General features: G+C 43.3%; 1 protein-coding gene across 1 annotated transcript in view; it reads left to right on the top strand.

The window, feature by feature from the left end:
• The window catches only part of DNAI1 (dynein axonemal intermediate chain 1), a 149,130-nt gene that overhangs the window by 64,401 nt on the left and 71,039 nt on the right, over positions 1-13,690 (top strand). The window contains exon 13 of the mRNA XM_049795142.1: positions 4,787-5,034. Coding sequence (XP_049651099.1) covers positions 4,787-5,034 — 248 coding nt within the window. The remainder of the gene's footprint in view (positions 1-4,786; positions 5,035-13,690) is intronic.

Here is a 13,690-nt window from a genome sequence, read left to right as displayed (position 1 = left end):
TGGCATACAGTTAAGCTTGAAGTGCCAGCTGTTTCCTTTCTTATAGTACATCCATTCTGCGACCGCAGCAAAGCGTGGAGTTGGCAGAGCTTTTTAAATAAGCCAGGAGAGAGTCTTGCTGAAGCAGCGCAAGCTTACCCAGCATGTTTCACAGCAGGTTAGATTAGCCTGTGCTCAGTGCCATGCTGCACAGGTTTTGCTCACTGATAGAGAAAAAAATGTATTGAGAATTCATTAATTTGTGACTTGCTCAGTCATCTGTCTATGCCATGCAGGCTGTAGCACAGGCAAATTCTTAGGCTGTGCTCAGGGTTTTGTAGACCTGGATAATAATAATAATTTGCTTGGAAAAATTTGCTGGCCTGCAGATAACCGTTTTTGTCCTCTACACTTTAAATATCTGAAAGGCAAGTAAACAGCTGAGCCATTTCTTCGAGTACCAAAATTTTTGTCTTTGAAAATGATCTCTTCTCCCCAGAGGAGATCACCTGAGTGTAAAGCACAGCCAGCCCCTTCCCTTGGCTTCTCAGAAACCCAAACCTGAAGGATAGAGCCCCAGCCAGCAAGCTCATCAAAGCATGGGCGTGCGTAGGAAAGGAGAGTAGATGTGCTTGTGCAGCTGTGATGCTCAGAAACAAGCAGCTGTTCACAACCATGCTTCTCAATCTTGCTTCTTTTTTTAGATGGGCCCTTTGAGGAGAAAGGACAGATTTTAAGCAGCAGTGGTTCCTTTTAGCATGGTGATTTCTTGGTCTGAGCCATATCAGTGAGACAGCTGGCAGATTTGATTTATATAAAGCTATGTATCACAGGATCTAAGACGTAAGGCTGCAGTGGTGTGGGTTTTAAATCCTCCAAAGAGAAGGTAATTTGCCAGTTTATCACACAAGAAACTGTAGCACTGACTTCTTGTGTAGTAAAAATATCTACTTTGTCTCGTGACCATAGAGGGTGCTCACGTTGAGATTTACTACCTGAATGAAGAATTTACCCCGAGCATTGTAGTTTCTAACTTGAGGATACTGTTGCGTTGAGCACAGCCATTCAGCCACTAAGCATTTTGGAGGAAATTGAGGAAAAACATGTGTGTCTCATGGGGGTTTTGGTGAACTAAAAGCAAAAGATACAAATAAGAAAAATTTCTGTCCAGCAAACAAAATATTTTGATCTGGTATTGAACATGTGCTGATTCTTTTAAATTCAGCAAAGGAAAAATATAAATGAAAAAATTATTAAAACAGACACTTAGCAAGCATCAGAATGAAAGATTTAGATGCTTTCAGATTTTTGTTTTGCATGAACTATTTGGTGATACCACAGTGATATCCTGAAGTACTTTGCTACTAATAAATCAGTATTTTTTGAAGAGGGTTTGGGTTGAATCTGTCAAGCTGTAAATACAAATGCAGATGAATATTTTAGACAGCATTAATAGTTGGTTTCAAACCTATTTCTGATCACATGTGATGCTTACAGGCTCAGTTCTCCAGGTTGAGACCAGTAATCATGCTACCTGCATCTTTCATTAGCAAAACTTTGCTTCCCGCTTACACTTGTTAAGTGTCAGGGTCTGAAATGTAACCTCCGCTGAGGTGAACACTGAGGATCCTCATGACGTGCAACTCTTCCTCATTACATAAGAGTCTGCTCACTCTTGTCTTCTTGCTGGGCTGCCTTGTGTCCTCCTGTAAAGCAGAAGAACAACTCCTGCTGGCACTGATTGTCAGAATAACTGTCTGATATCTCTGGTATCTGCAGCCCTTGTATATCACAAAAAGAGCCAGTTTGCACACTGTGGGTCTGCATGGGGCAGATATACTCTCTGCTTTTCCAGTGCATGCTGGTGCATCCATGTGGTACAGAGCAGCTGTCTCAGATCTGAAGCTGCTGCTTTCACCTGCAGCAGTGGTGTAGCCCTTGTCAGCTCTTCAGTCTGCACCCTCTGCTTTGCTGTGTGCTCTGTGGTCCTCTAACATTGTTTCAGGGAGCTACCTGCATCCTGAGAGACCGACTACACAGGACATGGGGCACACTGCACACTGCAGGTTTGTGTTTTGTTTGAAAAACACAAACCTTTCTCTTGAAAAGACCATGCTTAAAGCTGGGTAGGTGCTGTCCCTGCCATTCTGGAACACTGAATATCACTAATGAAATAAGACCTTTCTTTTCCTTTATTAAAGAACATGTTGGTATGTCACAGTTTAGTACTCTGGGTGAGAATTCACCCTTCATTGAAATGGATTTATATGCCTACTCTCAGAAGGTTATTGTTTTACTGGGATTTATGTGCCATGCTTCAGTGTTAATTGTGGATTATTCTCATCACTTTGCCTTTCACCAGAAATAGGCTGTACTTTAGCAATCACATTATCCAGACTTACGTGCAGTATTCACACATCTGTGAATTAACCCACATCCATGATATTTTGTAACATAAAGGAGACAACGCGTAGGATTCAGCTCTTGGATTAAGATGGGTTTAACAGTCAGTAGAGGGCTGGCCATTACAGTTGGTGGAGCCCAGAGAGTAAATCAGCAGACCTAATATAGCGGTCTTCTTTAAAGTGAGTTTTCTACACTCACTGAACTGCACTGACTGATTTCTACCGGTAGTAGCAGGAGCTTAGACTCTGAGTGCACAGCCCGCCAGCCACATGTAGACATGCATTTGGGTGTCTTGATCTGCAAACTGAACCCCGTGTTTCATTCTGCCAGAGCTTCTTCCCAAGACCTTGCTTTTCCCCTACCAGGCTAACCTCCAGGTGGACTTGCTGAAGCTGCTGAGTTATTTTACCCCATAAAGGCCTGCTCCATCATGTCTAATTGAGGAGTGTGGCTGGCCTATGATACTGCCAGGTCAGCAGAGAGAGAAGCACCTCCAAAATCCAGTTCAGATCCTCGGTGGCTGAATAACCCTCTGAAGGGGTGTCTCCTCTGCTCTCTATGCAGGGAGAATGGGGGACAGCTGTCTGAGGCCTCTCAGCACAGTGCCAATAGGTGGAAAATGAATGTGCACCACAGACTGTTTGGAAATACACCTGGCTGGTCAGCACACTCTAGGAGAAATAAGAGCATGAAACAGGTTGAATTCAAAGCCTGTCTAACCGATTTGACTTCATAGTCCATTCAGCTGTCAGTTGTTCCTGGTAGGTCATTTCCATAGCCTTCACAAGTGTTTTTGCTCCTGAGGAGAGAAGGGGTTCATCCTTGTCATGGCTGGACCTCAACTTAATGCCAGTTCAATGACATTACTTGGCTAAGAACAAAGACTATTCTGTGAATTCAAAGGACAGGGCACTGATGGAGAAAGAAAGTTCAATTCCTTTTCAGCTAGAATTCTAGGACTAAGCTTTCCTCTCTTCCCCAAAAAAATGTTAAAAATATTATTTGGGTTCAGATATGTTTAAAGTAATGCCAGTGTTGGAATCTCACCTTTCTGCAAAATAAGGAAGCCATTTCCCCTGCCTGGCCCAAATGTACAGAGAGACTTGTGAAAATAGAATATTTCCACAATCCAAATACAAAGCAGCAGTAGTATTTTTTGTTGATGTGTGAGTTTCTTTACTGGTTCTTTGAATGTTCTCTATGTGGCCCTGATAAATTTGAGGTAAGCGATGTCTGTACCTGCATGCTGATTTGGGATCAGCTTGCTGCCGAGGAGAGTTTTCTGAAATTAGTGTTATCACTGGGGTACACATTTACCAAGTCCTTATCCTGCAGGCTGGCCAAAATATTAAGAAAGGTAGCAAGCACTTTTAAAAGGAGATGACTATTCTGGAAATAGGACATATAGTGGGTAGTTGAAGCACAGAAAGCAGTAAATTCACCCCCACCACCCCCCCCCACCCCCCCCACCCCCCCACCCCCACCCCCGGGTATACTGTGTGCCCGAGGGCATTTGACAGTAAAAAAAAGTGCTTGGAGAGATGGCTAGGATACTCTCAGACAGAGCATTGTTTTCCTAGATTAGGAAAGTTCCTTCTGTGCTTCTGGAGAGCTTATCTACATCAACAGCTTTTCTTCCCCTCTAAAAGAATTTGGAAATTGTTTTTTAGATGAGCAGAAAACCTAAGAATTGCAGAGACAGTCAGGACATGATTAAAAAAAACACTGAAGAAAGATGGTCCTATTGAGAATAGGGAGAGCTCATTTCAGGCAGTGCAAAGGAAAGGTGAAAGTAAAGAGAAAAGGAAATGGAAAGTCTTTGCAAAAAAAGTGCTTCTGTGCCAAGCAGGGAGGAGACGTTGGGGATAAGCAGAAAATAAAGCTGTAGTGACTTGTACATTGTACAGTTATGTTTAATGGCAGTGGATAAGATGCTTTACAGACAATTCAATGAAATGTTTTTCTTTGAAGAAGCAGTGGAGGTAGTAATATCAAATATTGCCAATACAGAAATTGAAATGCCACTATCCTTGGTTCAGCCTGCATGTCTGCAATGTTAGTGAAATCCTAGTCCAAAGAAAGAAGTGTCCACAAAATTCCTTTTCCTTTTGCACTTTTTCTCCAAGGCTTCTCAAAGTCTCTCTCCTAGAAAAAACTGCCAAAACAGTAGTTTTTCTGCATAAGCACATTGTCCCCATGTCCTGGGGATGTCGTATCAATGAATGAAAGGATGTTCAGATGTAGGCACACCAACATCACCATTTGGTCCTGTGACTGATGTCCTTCCCACATGACATTGAATTCAGGGAGGTTTTAGGCATAGGCGATACTGTCAGACTGTATGTCTTAATAGTAGAGAATCTTGGAAATGGATTTAACAACAAAGCTCCTCCTTGTTTAGATGACTTCATGAAACAGGGCCAGGGCATGCTTCTGCTCTACACCATGAAGAACCCCTCCTTCCCAGAGTATGTCTTCAGCAGTGAGAGTGGTATCATGTGCCTGGACTTCCATTATGACCACCCCTACCTTGTGGCAGTGGGCTTCTATGACGGCAACGTGGCCATCTACAACCTGAAGAAGGCAACTTCTCAGCCAAGTTACAAGAGTAGTGCTAAGTCAGGAAAGCACACGGAGCCAGTGTGGCAGGTAAGGGTGCTTTTCCTTTCTTCTGACTGGGCTTTTAATTGGGCTGAGTTTGGGCACAGCAGAAAAACTGCTGTGTGGGGAAAGGTGTTGGTTTAATACATGCCTTAGTGATTGGTTATTAGGTTGTATTTCAAGCTAATTTTGAAATATGCAGAAAGGCAAAGCAATTGTATGAATCCTTGGTCCTCAACAGAAACTAAACATGTGAGCCAAAGCTTGCTATAAAAAATCATTTCTCCTTAGTTTTCATTATTATGAATGACTTCTGTTTGGGGAGGAACTGATCTCTGTATATACTGGAATGCAGTGCTATTTATGTTTGAAATACAAGATCACAGGGCAGCAAGTGATGAGCAGTATGTAAAAAGCATATATCAGCCCTAAAGGAGAGCTCTGTTGGGCACACTAAACCCAGGGGCAGCTGCCTGTGGAATTGACTGCCACCTGGATTCAAGACATACTACCTTGTAGTTGACCCTCAAGTATTCTAGTGAAATTAGAATTCTGATGTGCAAGTAATGCTCCTAAAGTAACGCCACTCTGGCATCTGTCACAAAGAGTCACCAGATGGATGATATTGTGAAGGACTGGGGTGAATATGTTGCTACATCCAGCTAACTTCAGAGTTATGTCTACAGTGTAACCTGAGTTAAGACTGGAGCACTGGAAGATATATGCCTTTCTGATCTCATTTATAGAGTAAAAGTGTGGCAGCATGTAGTTCAACATGGTCTGTATGAGCCTGTAGAGGTTCAGGGTGTGTATTTGGTTTGCGAGCCTGGGCTACAGGTGTTGCCACTGTTAACTATTGCTGTCACCACATTTGGGCTGCCTAATTCTGTCATACCTCTAGGCACACCGTCAATGTTCCTTGTACTTTAGCACATGCCATGCATGGATTATGTCCCCCAGCCATGGCTCCTTGTTATTGCATCTTCCAGTAAAAGTCCAAGAAATCAAGGGATCCTGGTGGGACTGCAGATGAATATGGAATATTCCAAGAGCAAGACTGGTGCTTGCTATAAACAGAGACGTTATGCAAATATAACATTTCAGAAAAGACTTAAATTATATATTTGCTGCTTGTCTGTCCAACGGTTTTCCTCTAACAAATATTTTTAGCTCTTCTTAGAGGTTAACATGGTACCCCAGCTGTGGTTGTTATCATAATACAATGTCAGGCGCGCGCGCGTGTGCACACACACACACACACACACACACAGAACTCCAAGCTTCTCCTGTTGCCGTTTAGGCTTCCAGTAAAAAAGCCTGACAAAATAGTAAGTACAGTGTGCAGCTTTTCATGGCCTTGCTGCAGCATGCTGTGGGAGATCAACAGTTATTATTGCACGCTGTGGATGCCAGAATCCCAGATCATTTGTGCCCCAGAAGATATTGGGAAGGACAGAGTATGCTTAGGGGGTGTTATGAGTGGCCTCATCCCTACAGACCAGAAGCAGGTACATTAAGCGGTAGAAGCAATCTGTACAGGGTGGTAGAAGCAATCTGTACAGGGTTTTTAGAGGTAGGTTTATGTGTACCACTTGACAGCAATGTGGCTTAGAGGTAAAAAAAATCATTAGGCACTCTAGGAAGATAGCTCTGAAAAGGACAGAAGCTACCTCATGGATATGGCTAGATGGAGGTATGAGTAGCCTCTAGATCCTGCTTGTTTGTTTTATTTCCAAAGGTTGAGTGCTGAGAATTATTATTCTTAGTTTTCTTCTGCAATGAAGTACTGATATTTTTAGTAAACTTTACAGGTTTTTACTTGCTACAAAACTAGTGAGCAAGGCTACTAATAAGGTGATTGCACAGCATTCAGAAGAGCTTGTACCTCTGTTGGAGAGATCTGAACTGTAGGTATTTGTCAATATCCGCCAAAAGGTATAGAAAAGGTTTTCTCTCCATTTGATGGCAGGAAAAGTGACATGAAGGACTGTTAGGTTGAGACATTGGATTGTTATTTCTCATTCAGCATTAAATGATTCTAGAAAGTGATGCCTTGTTTTTCATATTTAGTTCAAAGATGCTCTATTCTCCCCCACCAACACCCCAACTAGTCTGAAGCCTGGTCTTTGTCTAGACCATCCTGTGTAGTCCTCACTTGTGTAGAGCCTGCAAGCCCATGACTTTGAAGACCAATTAGAAAAGTAACAGAGTTCTCCCGAACAATTAGGAGCCTTTGTTCTCTGGACTGCCTGGTTCCTTCCTTTTGAAACAATACAGCCCTTTCACAATGGAAGCAAAATGGGAAGTGAGTAAAGCAGGCTGACAACTCTTTTCTTGTGCCATTTCATCTTTGGTGATTTAATAATATCTCTGTAAGTTTGCATAAAACAAAGCTGATGTAACATAGCCCATTATTAAAAGCAAAATAGAATAAATAGAATAATACAAATTTTCTAATTCTGTTACCTAAGAATGAGTTTGCCTGATACTGCTCCCCATATTTTTAAAGAGCATAGCAATAGCTTCTTGCAGATTTGGCAATTGTCTTCCATGTATTAAGTGCTACTATATTGTAAATAATGAAAAATTCTGGGTTGTTTTAAGTTACAGATTTCTAATTCTTTACTACATATTGATTAAAATCCAAACCCAGAAAGGAATAAACACATACGTAGACATGTGAATGTATATGCATGCAGTGCAATGTGGCTAATACACCAGCGAAACCTTAGGTCTTACAGGAACATAGAACTAGAAATAGTCTCCCAGGTCAGTGAATTCAGGCTTCTGCCTTTGGCTGTGAACACCAGTTTAAAAGGAGTCAGCTCCTGGGAAACTGTGTCAAACCTGTCATGTTCTGCCAGGCAAAAGCCTACATGGTGTTAAGCTAAACCCCACTTTAATCAAAATAATGCTCCAAATGGCCAGCAAAATCCTCATACTCACATCACCTCCAGCACTGAGTACTCCTAGAAAGCAAGTGCCCGAACAGGGTATCTTTGAGCCAATGGCTCAATCCCAGAGCTTGGCTCTGGCTGTTGGTGGTGGTGGCCAAAGTGGGACAACTTGACTAGACTTTGGCACCCAGAGCCCACAAGAGCAGTGTCTTCTGGGTAGAACTGACACAATGCTGGGAACGGGATCTCAGCATAGAGCCTCTCCCTTTGCCAGCCTTTGAGCTTTGTTCTTACTTTCTCCATTCTTTTTAAAAAAGATTATGATTAAAGTTTATTTACAGCTGAGAAGAGTGCTTTTTTTCTTACCTTTCATCACTGGGATATACTAAATATTTTAGGCTTGAAGCATTTGCAAGCTGGAGAAGTTCAGAAACAGGGATTGATAACTGAAACTATCATCTGCTCTGTCAACTTTTATTTCTGCTGTTCAGTCTCCCTCCCAAAACACATCTTATTCAACAGATGTTTCCACTGTTGCTTCTAGTTCACTTCCACATCAAACCAAAAGGACGTTATTTCTCCTTGCTGCTGGGACTAGTACAGAGCCAATACTGCTGCAGAGGGATGGAAATATTTTTTGTTTCTACTTGCTCACCATCAGAATTACTGACTAAATTCCCACTGCAGAGTGTTCACCCTAAGATCTGCAAAGGGAACATTTCTTTTGGCTATGCTTAGAGCAAATCTCAGCTGTGGCAGGCCTGGCCGTATGCACAGCATTGTTTGGAATTGCTATGGAGAGATAACTGGTTAGAAAAGCAACTTGGTTCATTGTTAATTTACTGAAGCTGATCTGACCTCCCTGAGGAGCTGACACCATGGAGCTTCAGATGGCATCCTGAAAGAATTACTTTCTGCCTTATATTCGTGCATGGGAAGAGAAAGGGCTGGCCACTGCTTACTAATTCTTCACCAAATACCATTCAGGTTAAATGTGACGCTCCTGGTTAGGACAAAAAGGACAAGGCGGGATGGTAATAGTCTGCAAACTGCCAAAGGAAACTAGAGTGAGTGTCAGCCTGCAGAGTGGTTTCCAAGTAGAACTTGTGGAAGTCTCATCTCAAGTGTAAACCAGATAAAACAGACCTGAGACCTGCTTACTGGAGTTTGCCCTGTAGTTGTGTGACCCCTTCTTCATCTCTACTTTCTATGTTCTAATCTAAGTCCTTAAATAAGTCTACGCTGAATCTTAGCAATTTGTGAAGCCACCCCAGACTCAACTGCAGTCTTGTCCTTCTGATGGAAGTAAGTGAGTTCAGTTACAGAATCTGTTCAAATTCAGCATGACCTGCTGTTCTCCACTCTACTCAATGCTGCTGGGCACAGCTCCACAAAAAAAGGCCTTTCCAGGAATCTGATTGTATTTGCTGCACTTAGGAGAAGAAAAGCATTTTGTTCATAATCCACTGTCACACCAGCACATTGTTTTCTGATGACATGCAGGCTCCTAAATCTGTCATCTGTAGTCAGACAGATTTTGCAGCTTGCATTGCCTCTGAGATGTTACTGCTTCACATAATATTTTGTTCCTTTGGCTGCAGGCACACAAAGAGTTTGATGCAAAGGAAATAAAAGAAAACAAAAAGACAGAAGGTTGCTATCAAGGTCAGAAAAAAGATCAACTGTCTCAGAACAAGCTCAGCACCCTTTCTGTTGCCTTCACTGCTAAGGACCACAAAACAGGTGTTTGCTGGGGGTAGTTCAGTCAAAAAACCTCATTCAATTCTGTGAGGGTACTGTTAGGAGATAACTCCAGAGGAGAAATAGAAGTCTGGAGAAGAAAGGAGAGCAACAGAGACTGAAATCAAGGAGGCTAGACCCAAGATAGGGTTGAGGAGCATCAGGATGCGAGCTGGCAAGTGGAAGAATGTAGCTTGAAGGGGTAATAGAGCAGAAGCTTGATGGTGAGGATCACTTAGCACAAAACCTCTAGAGTAATGCAGGCTGACTGCATCTTTCATACTAGGTCAGTGCAATGTCTGCACAGAGGACCTTCATTGCCAGTCCCAGCTTTCTACTACTTTTTTCTTGCTACCAGCCCTGCCTTCTGTACCTGGCCCAGGGCAAACAGGGCAAAAAGTCCAATTAACCTCTGAAGTCCCAGGAGTAAAGGAGGCAACGGTATCCCCACTGGAGAGGTCACTTCAGTCGTTCAGCACATGCACAGAAGTACTGAGGAGTGGGAAGAGCATCCATGGGCTGGCCAGGGTGCATCTGGTGTCCAGAGACCTCAATCTGTCAGAGGCTTCCTTGGTGGAGCAGTCCTCAGATGCAGTCCTGCTCCCTGCACTGAACTCTGTGCCCAGTAACAGGCTGTTGCAGCAGCAGTTGTGCTGGTCTGTCAAGAACCTGACACTGCACCCCTTGCTGCAGCATTTCGTGGCTGACAAACATCTGTCATGCATTTGCTCCCTTGTCGTCTCCTGGAGGGGAGTGTGGGCAGCAAGGGCTGTGCTTGGAATGGGGTTGCCGTATGCTTGTTGTAGAAAACAGGGTCAAGATCAGCAGCTTTCTGGTTGTCCTTAGTTGCTGGGAGAGCTCACTGTAGAGTCATAGCCTGGCTGGAGGAATTCCTGTCTCCCACAGAGTCAAGTTTCACTGTTGTTTGGAAAGGCTCTGCTGAGCCACAGAAATCCATCTGGAAGCTTTGGGCTCATTTAGGCATGGTGGAGGTGGCAGAAAGTGCAAGACACTGCTGTGGCAGAAATGCTGGATAAAATCTTCTGCAGAATGTTTGTACCTTGTTCAAAATCTTTTGGACACTTCTTGAGCTGCTTTAAGGTTAGACGAGGTAAGCATCCAAATGCTTCTTCCTAATTGTCCATTATTCTTGACAATAATGAACAAAACCCCATGTCTTTTAACTTCAATGTTGTATTTTTTTGAGATGGTATCAGACTGTACCTTCTGGAGATTCAGTTTCTGTAGCTGGTTATTTTTAAATTGTGCCCTGGGTATGGATTCTTGTGGGTTAGTAATTCTGTTGCAACGCATCCCTTGCAGATCATGTGACATTTGTCTGAAAAGGAGCTGCTTCTGCTTTGATGCTGCTTTTCCCTCTGTACTTTATACAGATGCTGAACTTACTTTCTGCCTTCTGTTCTCACTGTTGCTTGTTAAATAGATTCTTCTCTAACACTGTATTGTTATTCTTCATCCTCTTCCTTTTACTTAAGACTCAAACCATCTTACTCTGAGTTTTCAGGTTGTTTATTTCTTTTCTGGTGTCTGCAAGAAAAGTACAATTAATTTTCTTAGCTGATAAGTTGTACTGGTGCTAGTTTATGGAGAAAACTTCACTTATAAAATTTAAGAGTCCCTGAAGGCCTTGGGATGTTGGAAAATGTTAGCCTGAAGTTTAAAAGGGCAGAGAAGCTGTAATGCATTTTGGATATTTGAATCCTGTTCTGCTGCTTTATAGCAGTCACAAAAGTTAACTAAGTATATAACAGGAATCAGGAAGCTATGTTGGATCTTAGTGGAAAAAATGTATTTCTTTGCTGGCCTATGAAATGTTGAATGCTGATTGCTGGATCTTCAAAATAGGTGTAGAAAGCGTATGGACTGGATGGGTCTTAATGGCGCCATTGCAGCCTGTGAAACAACAGAGTGCTTCTCTGAAGAGATGAAATAGAGATAAGAGAGGAATAAGGGCAGAGCTAGAGGCAAGCTGGGCAGGGATGGTGCAAGCAGGGTTGCACAGATATATAGCAAGTTGTGGGGAGCCGGGGCTTGCCACGGCTCCCACCCTTCTCCCACCCCTCGTGCCATGGTGAGCTGCCACAGCTTGGTGCAGTATCCGGGACCCTCAGCACCTGGCAGGCCTTGGAGCTGTCTCTCCCCATTCGTGCTGCAAGCCGGTTCAATCCTGTGATGATGGGAAACTTCTGTTAGGCACGTTACAGATGCTGTCTCTCATTTAGCAGCATCAGACAGCTTGGGGATTTGGATGTGAGCCTGCCTGCCCTGTGTGTCTGCTTCCCCTGCACACAGAGCAGGGAACTTCATATTTTGTCTGTAAATTGGAAATCTTGCTTGATGAGCACAGTCAGAATTGAAACCAAGAGCTGTGAATTGCAATTGGTTAAATACCCCTGAGCTTTGCTGGCCTCTGGCACCCGTCACCCAACTGCATGCTGTGTATGACATGGGAATACAGCCACTGCAGGGACAAACAGGTGGGAATCTAATGTCTGGTTCCTCGCTCCTTGGCTGTTAACATACCAGCTTAATAAATACAGTGGGAAGTGCTGTGAGGAGAATAAACAAGCAGATTCCTGGTGAAATGCTGTACAAAGCAGAGCATCCGAATCCCAGCAGGAAGAAAACAAACTGAAAGCAAGGCCAGCCTTATCCAGTGCTATTTATAACTAGGCTCTGCTTCCTCCAGATAAATCTGAGTCTCTGAAGCATGAGTGATGCACAGGCTGGTCCTTTGCCCTGCATCAGTGGTGCTCCCATGGCTGTGCTCTCTGCTCAGCTCGGTGTTGAGTCCCTCCCAGTATAGTCGAATGTGCTCTTTGGTAGGAGAGGTTTTGCTACCCTTTTTCTGCACCCCAGATTTGTGGGTGATGTGTGAACACACTGATGTGGAGGGCCTGATTCTTTGCTCCTGTCTGCTGATCTTGCACCCATGAGTTCACTGGTGCTCAAGAGATGGTGCCTGGGGCTGAGTCCCCTGAAGATGCCATCAAGGTGGAAGGCACTTGATCTAGCTGTGGGAGAGAAGTGATTTTCAGAAAAGGAGCGTTTATGGGGCTAAATATGACATGGGAGTTTATTTTACAGTGTGTCCTCATTGCTGGTGAACACATCTAACTGTTTTCCCTCAGCTATCAGGAAGCTTTCAAGGAATTTGGAGTAAAGCTTGCAAGTAGCCATATGCTGTCAGAAAGAGAGAAGACATTTGATTTTTTATATGGGAATTTCTTGCTATTGCCTGTAACAGGAGCAGCCATCTTCCACTGGATAAGCCTAGTATTTGCTGGTACCCATGAATAAAGCCATCAGCCAGCCTCATGCCCATGATGCAGGTGACTGACAGCCTGCAGTCATGGGCTGCTCCAGGAGCACCCAGGCATGGCTGTGCCATGTCTTCTGTTCCAAGGTGTTTTGAGATGCTTTTGGTTATCATAGCAGTAGGCTGAAGAATTCTTTCTCACGCATCCTTGCTTGGTGAGATATGGTCCTGCAGCTGTCTGCCTTGGATGTTGCCTAACTTCTTTGAAGATGAAGCAGCTGCCTTCATTTCAGTACCCACTGTTAGCAAGCCTGTCAGCCACCCTGACTCTCCTAACCAGCATGTTTATTATTATGAAAGCTGTGTTACACAAAAAGATAGTAGGTAAAGTCAGGAGACATCTGAGTAAATCCCTACTTCTGCTTTAGATAGGATGGCAGGGAGTACCTTAGGTCAGAGTTTCTCATTAAATATGTAAGAAAGATAAAGGAAGCCCAAACTGATTGGAAGGCATTGGGATCTTTGAACATTTTGACATTCATCAGCTGTCTAAACCATTTCCTCTCTAATGGAAACAGTACTGCCAAGTATTTAAATATTACTGGCTCACCTTTAGGAAGAGTTAGTCCTTGCAGACCTTATCCCTTTAATGGCTTCTGTCATGGGTGCAAATTTACTTCCTAAGCACATTGATCTGGTCCATTCTGTCTTGTTGCATAATTTTACAGTAAAACATCAACAAATTTTTCTACAAAGGAGAGAACACCACTGAGAACCCTCCTTTGCT

Source organism: Accipiter gentilis, chromosome Z, assembly GCF_929443795.1.
Source record: "Accipiter gentilis chromosome Z, bAccGen1.1, whole genome shotgun sequence".
In the NCBI taxonomy this organism is placed as follows: Eukaryota; Metazoa; Chordata; class Aves; order Accipitriformes; family Accipitridae; genus Astur; species Astur gentilis.
Note: the sequence above shows the minus strand (reverse complement) of the source record. Positions and strands in the feature narration are given on the sequence as shown.